The sequence below is a fragment of the Clupea harengus genome, chromosome 20 (assembly GCF_900700415.2).
Source record: "Clupea harengus chromosome 20, Ch_v2.0.2, whole genome shotgun sequence".
NCBI lineage: Eukaryota > Metazoa > Chordata > Actinopteri > Clupeiformes > Clupeidae > Clupea > Clupea harengus.
This window is the reverse complement of record NC_045171.1, coordinates 7,528,719-7,536,218: the sequence shown is the minus strand read 5'-3', so window position 1 is coordinate 7,536,218 and position 7,500 is coordinate 7,528,719. Positions and strand designations below refer to the sequence as shown.

At 46.4% G+C, this 7,500-nt stretch overlaps 2 protein-coding genes across 2 annotated transcripts in view; both read right to left on the bottom strand.

The window, feature by feature from the left end:
- Window positions 1-2,304, bottom strand: part of LOC122133829 (teneurin-2-like) — a 14,620-nt gene extending 12,316 nt beyond the window's left edge. Inside the window, exon 1 of the mRNA XM_042710765.1 lies at window positions 2,113-2,304. Within this exon, the coding sequence (XP_042566699.1) occupies window positions 2,113-2,260 (148 nt within the window). The 5' untranslated portion in view covers window positions 2,261-2,304. The remainder of the gene's footprint in view (window positions 1-2,112) is intronic.
- A 287-nt stretch (window positions 2,305-2,591) lies between these two features.
- LOC122128567 (teneurin-2-like) overlaps window positions 2,592-7,500 on the bottom strand; it is a 9,890-nt gene continuing 4,981 nt past the window's right edge. The window contains exon 4 of the mRNA XM_042702796.1: window positions 2,592-2,845. Within this exon, the coding sequence (XP_042558730.1) occupies window positions 2,592-2,845 (254 nt within the window). The remainder of the gene's footprint in view (window positions 2,846-7,500) is intronic.

The window sequence follows — 7,500 nt, the reverse complement described above, 5'->3', positions numbered from 1 at the left end:
GATGCAAACCATAAAACAAACATAAAACTATAAACATAAACATAGGGCCTTCTTCTGTCCCTGCATCCATAGCACATTAGCCTCAGTCTGACATCAGATAGATTTTAAATACATTTGTTTTACCACACAGTTGAGCTATCTGGGGACTACTTGCTAAACCTTTTGCCCAATTGAATGATTCAAGCTTTAAGTTATAGTCTTCATTAAAATTAGCTTGTGATACAAAGGTACGTCTTGATTTCTTTACCACACACAAAACTGCATATATACCATAACTAATCTCAGTCACATGCTAACTGCTAATTACAAGAAAATTCATTGCCCAGGAATATAACTACAGTAATTAGTTAAATGTTTGACTTTAAACGTATTGAAATAAACATGAATTCTAGCACAAAGATTCATTTAGCCCACCAGTGGCATCCCAGTTGAGAAACACTGTTCTAAAACACAACTAAACACCCAGATAGAGAAGAGGTTCATTCTCTTTGCTTACAGACACACACACACACAAATATGGACAGATGTGAACTGTGTACTCACACAACCCCCTTCATCCCCCCAAAAAACCCACATAAGAAGCATCAGTGGTAGCTGGATGTGAGATAATTGTGTAGTGTACATGACTGTGTACCACTGTAGTGCATTTGTATAATCGGGTCCTCATTTCCTCTCTCCTACTGATTCTTCCTTACTAAAACACGTCTACAGCTCTCTCTCTCTCTCGTTACTTCCTCTCTCCTACTGATTCTTCCTTACTAAAACAGGTCTACAGCTCTCTCTCTCGTTACTTCCAGTATGTTCCTTCACATTCCAATTTTTGCTCAACCTTCTCTCACTCAATGCCTCATTCTGCCTCTCTCTATAACTTTCTTTTTTCCCCCTACTCCATATTAATTTTCTTTCTCCAAAACATGCAATTGCTTTCTTTTTTCTTCATACATTCTTTTTTTAAAACCTTTTCTTTTCTCTGTATTCTGTCGCTCCTGTGAAATCGCTCTTTCGGTATTTTTCTTTCCCCTTTCATTGCTTTCTTTGTAATTTCTGCCCTTTCATGTGCTTGGAGCGAAGTGGCTCCTGGGTTCACCCCTGCTAGGCTATTTAAAAAAAAAATGTTTTAAAGACCCCCCCTCCTACCCCCAGCAGGAGCAAGTTCCTCAGTTCTTTCCCCACAATTATGAAACTGTTTTAAAGAAAGCTTTCAACATGTGTATTTAAATTCAGTGCACTAAGTGGATTTTTTCTTGCAAAAGTGAATGCATGACCATTAAGCGAATGCGTCACAGCTACTTTCGTTTAACAGAAAGCTAAATTTGGGTTACTTTCCTCCCTTCTCCCAGTGGAAGCTAAAACAACTGATGCGACAGAAACGGCAGTATTTTAGGTTCATCAAAACTAGCCTTGCGTGACAGAGAGGCTGTGCTGGTGCTGTATGTCCCTTGTGAGGACCTGTAGAAAGAGCTGGCATTCAGCTAGGCTGAACAAAAACTGTTTTCTGTAAGTGATTCCATCCAACTTCTACCATAGTGGAAACCATGGCCCATGGGGAAGAGCATGTACAAAAGCACACATTTGCTTGTTATGCCTATTCTGCATTGCAAACTGTATGTAGATCCACAGTCCCTTGTTTCCAGTCACTGATATTACAGTACTGACATTAATAAATAAATATTCCCTCAACTAATTACTGAGGTCCTAATATGACTCAATGAGGTACTTTTTGTCACTTAACATAACTTCTATTTGTATGGTTGCTAATCGCTAAGTGGAATTTGTTACCAGTACCATAGTACCATGTTACTATGACTACTAGCAAATATAAAGGAGAAATAGATCATTTTGACTTACAAGTACTAGGACTCCGCTGACTCATTTTCATTCGATCTATGTTGTGCTGTGATGCAGTATACAAGATAAGTACATCAACTACTAATATTATGACTTGCCCACTGCCCACTGTCTATGAGGGTGCTGCAATATCAAGTGCATGAACTTCTAGCAGTGTGACTCAGTTAGCTCATTTTGTGCCATGCAAAGTGCCTGCTCCGGGTGTGTTTGCTGTCAGACAGTAGAAAAGATAAGTGCCTGGGTCGTGGCTGGGCGTTTGCCTACCGATGGTGCAGTGCTCTCCGTTCCAGCCCGACTGGCACTCGCACTTGCCGTCCTTGCAGGTGCCGTGCTTCACACACAGCGGGTTGCACATGCGCTGGTCGCACGCGGCGCCCGTCCAGCCTTCCTCGCAGCGGCACGCGCCGCCCATACACACGCCGTGCGTCCCGCAGTCCACCGAGCACACCTCTGAGGGAGCAGAACACACACACACACACACACATGCATGAGCACACACACAGACACACGCACACACACACACACACACACAAACACAGGCATAGGACTGTACTGGGACTTTGCACTGCCTACATGAAAACAAATACAAACACATTATTTCTCTATGCCTATTTGTTTCTCTATTTCTTTTTATATCTTTCAATATCTTATCTTTCAATATCTTATATATATATATCTTATATCTTTCAATATCTTTGTTATATCTTATATACGGTATATCTTATGTATACTATATCTATATCTTATACACACACGTCACATAAACACACACACAAGCGGTTTGACAGACACTGACCGACAGAGCAATCGGGGCCCATCCAGTTGGGGTCGCAACTGCAGAGGCCCGTGTCGGGGATGAAGGCCCCGTGCCCGTGGCATTGGTCCGGGCACTGGGCACGCGGCAGCTCGCAGTGCGGGCCCCCCCAGCCCGGCTTACAGTGGCACTCCCCATTCACACAGATACCGTTGTTAGAGCAGGTGGGATCCAGGCAATCCACTAGAGGTGAGGAATTATGGAATACATACACACATACACACACACAAAACACACACACACACACACACACACACACACACACACACACACACACAAACACACACACACACACACACACACACAGACACACACACACACACGTATACACACACATACACAAACAGACACAGAGGGGAGAGAGAAGACTGATTAAGGATCCATTTGGACAGATTGAAAACACTTATGAATCACAAATTAAATATGAAATATACAACAACATGTTATACACTGGATCAGGTACTACCACTTTCCCATACGTAAACACCTCATTGGTGCAAAGGGTCTCAGTCAGGAAATGCTATTTCAGCACCACATGAGTGGACAGCGCCCAGTTAAGACTCAAAGATCAATAAGGCCTTGAGTGATCCAGGGTGTAAGAACAGCTAGCTATAGCTAACAGTGCACTCCACTTAGAGGAGTTGACTAATGTCTGCACATACTGTATCTCTGCATACTGTCTGCAGACTAGAGAGAGTCTAATGTCTGCACATACTGTATATCTGCAGACTAGAGAGAGTCTAATGTCTGCACATACTGTATATCTGCATACTGTCTGCAGACTAGAGAGAGTCTAATGTCGTCTGCACATACTGTATCTCTGCATACTGTATATCTGCAGACTAGAGAGAGTCTAATGTCTGCACATACTGTATATCTGCATACTGTCTGCAGACTAGAGAGAGTCTAATGTCTGCACATACTGTATATCTGCAGACTGTCTGCAGACTAGAGAGAGTCTAATGTCGTCTGCACATACTGTATATCTGCATACTGTCTGCAGACTAGAGAGAGTCTAATGTCTGCACATACTGTATATCTGCATACTGTCTGCAGACTAGAGAGAGTCTAATGTCTGCACATACTGTATATCTGCAGACTGTCTGCAGACTAGAGAGAGTCTAATGTCGTCTGCACATACTGTATATCTGCATACTGTCTGCAGACTAGAGAGAGTCTAATGTCTGCACATACTGTATATCTGCATACTGTCTGCAGACTAGAGAGAGTCTAATGTCTGCACATACTGTATATCTGCAGACTGTCTGCAGACTAGAGAGAGTCTAATGTCGTCTGCACATACTGTATATCTGCAGACTGGAGAGAATGGAGAACCACCAGATAAAACACTCTAGGCATACGGGTTATTGAATGATCATTTCACATTCCATACACACACACACACACACACACTTCAAGCATAATGTTATGCTTCTTTTGCCCCCCCCCCCCCACACACACACACACATAAAACAGACATTCTGTTATACTGGCTATCTCCTGGAATGTGGGACACTAAAACTTGAGATGTAAAAAAAACGAAATCACATCACACTGCTCAGTAGGAGCACTGTAAAAACACACACACACACACACACACACACACACACACACACACTGCTCAGTAGGAGCACTGTAAAAACAAAGACTGTGATAAACTGGAAACGAGAGTGCTTCTTGGAAAGAGACATAGACACACACATGTACACACACACACACACACACACACACACACACACACATACAGCACGGAGGGACCCGTTTATTAGCTCTTTGTTATTAACGGCATGTGCTGAGGTCAACATTGTGAATTACTAATGTTGACACGCAATAAATCAAATGGCCCACAGGGGAAAATAATAAGATTCACTCAGGAGTATTTTAATGCTGCACTCTGCAAGTGCATGCCATACAATGGATTTTACATGCATACACACGTAAACACACGCACACACACACGTGCGTAAGCACACGCGCACACACACACACACACACACACACGTAAGCACACACACACACGCAAGCACACACACGCGTGTGCCCACAGACACACACACAAACACACACACAAGCGTGTGCCCACAGACAGACACACACACACACACACACACAAACACACACACAAGCGTGTGCCCACAGACACACACACACACAAAGATAGACATGAGTGGCCTTTCATCCAAGCATGAGAAATCAATACACCACACACGGAAAGGCTGAGAATGTGTGATTCCCCTCTAATACCTCTCTCCCTCTCACACACACTCACTCTCTCTCCGTCACACCCTTGCCCTCTCCTTCGGCCCTCTCCCCTTCTTCCCGTTCTCATTCACTCTATCTCTCCTTCTTCCCGTTCTCATTCACTCTATGTCTCCTCCTCTCTCTCTCATGCAGTCTTGACCCTGGCAGCAGACCGTGTCCAATGGAGGGAGCTGGTGGCGACCGGAGTGTGTGTGTGTGTGTGTGTGTGTGTGAATGGGTGTGTGTGTGTGCGTGTGTATGTGTGTGTGCGTGTGTGTGTGTGCGTTAGTATGTGTGTGTGTGTGTGTGTGTGTGTGTATGTGAGGACTGGAGTGTGCCACTTTGAACAGGAGTGGATCCGTCCCCGTGAGGAGAAGAGGGCCGCTCGATGCCTCCGGCGCCCGAATCCTCCAAACTCCGCCGGACATTTTCCATGCCCCTGCTGTCCCCCCCCCCCCCCCCCCCCCCCAAATCTGCCCTTCAAGGATCAGACTTTCTTTCCCCCGAAAGACAAAGGACAGTGGAGGCCGATGAAGAAGAAGCTGGACACTGTCATCATGGGATCTGATGGACAGGCCAGGCAGCCTCCTCCTTCTCCTCTCTCTCTCCCTCTGTCTCTCCCTCTCTCTCTCTCTCCCTCTCTCCCCCTCTCACAGCATATCTCTTCTTCATCTGTCATCTCTCTCTTTCTCATTCTGTGTGGCAGGCTGCTCTGCCTCAGCAAAACTGACATTGACTGTCAGCTTAATGGGAGGACCTGCCGCATACAGTCAGAGGGGAAAAGCATTTGACAAATTACCCCCCCCCCCCCCTCCCCCCAAAAAACGCCCACCTCCCACCTTTACATTTGCCCCATTCAGTGTTCTTCTCCACCAGAGTTCCCCCATTCCACTACCCCTCAATCACCCCCCCCCCCCCCCCCAATCTACACCCCAAACCGCACTGGGCAGAGAGAACGCCTCCCTCTTCACCCCCCCCCCCCCCCCCCAACTCCAGGATTGTCTGGGGTTGCCAGCTTCTGTCTGCACTGCAGAAATTGTGCATCACGGCTATTGATTTTTGTGTCGCTAGCACTCTGGGCAAATAGCTTGAGTGAGTCTGCTGCGATGAATATTAGATTTGAAGAGAAGATGGGGGGAGAAAACACAAGCTGAAAAAAGAGAGTGGGAGGTGTGGCTGACCTTGCGCCTAACAACCCCCCACCAATACACACACTCTCCCTGATGCACTTATCTTTTTTCACACTCTTTTCCCTTCACTTTCTCTCCCTCCATCTCCCCTTTCTCACTCTCTATCTCTGTCAGAACCCCACGCCTACTTTCTTTTCTAATATCTCTCCTCTCCTTCCCTCCCTTGCTCTCTCTATCTCTCCTCTCCTCCTCTCCCTTGCTCTGCCTCTCTCTATCTTCTCTATCTCTCTATCTCTCCTCCTCTCCCTTGCTCTGCCTCTTTCTCTTCTCTATCTCTGTAGACCCCTCTGCTTACCCATCCTTCTCTACACCCTCTTCTCTGTCTCACACATCCAGACTTATCTCTCTCTCTCTCTCTGTAGATCACATTTTCCCATCCTTCTCTCCCTCCTCCTCCTCTCCCTTTCCCCCCCCCCTCTCTCTCACTCTCTCTCTCTCTCCCTCCCTCTCTCTCTCTCTCTCTCTCTCTGGACGTGCTTAACTCTCCTGTACACACTGCGAGTTCATCACTGCTGGGCCGCTCCCACGTGGAGGCCAGATCCCAGTCCAATAAAGCTGCCTCCAGGCCCGTGTTCAGGTTCTGATGGATGCTGCTGCTGCTTCATGCGTTCTGCTGCTGCGCCCACACCCAATCACTCCACGGGGACATTATCTGCTGATGAGTACGAGGGGTGGGGGGTGAGGACTGGTGTGTGTGTGCGTGTGTTTGTGTGTTTGTGTGTGAGTGTGTGTGTGTGTGGGTGTGTGTGTGTGTGTGTGTCTGTGTCTGTGTGTGTGTGTGTGTGAGTGAGTGAGTGTGTATGTGAGTGTGTGTGTGTGTGTGAGTGTGTGTGTGTGTTGTGTTGTGTGTGTGTGTGTTTCTGTGTGTGTGTCTGTGTTGATTGAGTGTGTGTGTGTGTGTAAGTGTGTGTGCGAGTGTGTGTGTGTGCGAGTGTGTGTGTGTGATTGAGTGTGTGTGTGTGTGTGTGTGAGTGTGTGTGTGCGAGTGTGTGTGTGCGAGTGTGTGTGTGTGTGAGTGTGTGTGTGTATATGTGTGATTGGAGTGTGTGTGTGTTTGTGTGTGAGTGTGTGTGTGCGAGTGTGTGTGTGTGCGAGTGTGTGTGTGTGTGAGTGTGTGTGTGTATATGTGTGATTGAGTGTGTGTGTGTTTGTGTGTGAGTGTGTGTGTGCGAGTGTGTGTGTGTGTGAGTGAGTGTGTGTGTGTGTGTGTGTGTGTGTGTGAGATTGAGTGTGTGTGTGTGTGTGTGTGTGTGTGTTTGTATAAATATGCTCATTTATATTGTCCTCTGGCTGCTCCCCCACATTCAGTTAGTGGGAATCATCAGCCCAAATCACTCTCCTATCACTGCAAAGACTGGGGTTCAGTTTTGACAGTGATGACTGTAAGCAGACCATGCATTATAACTT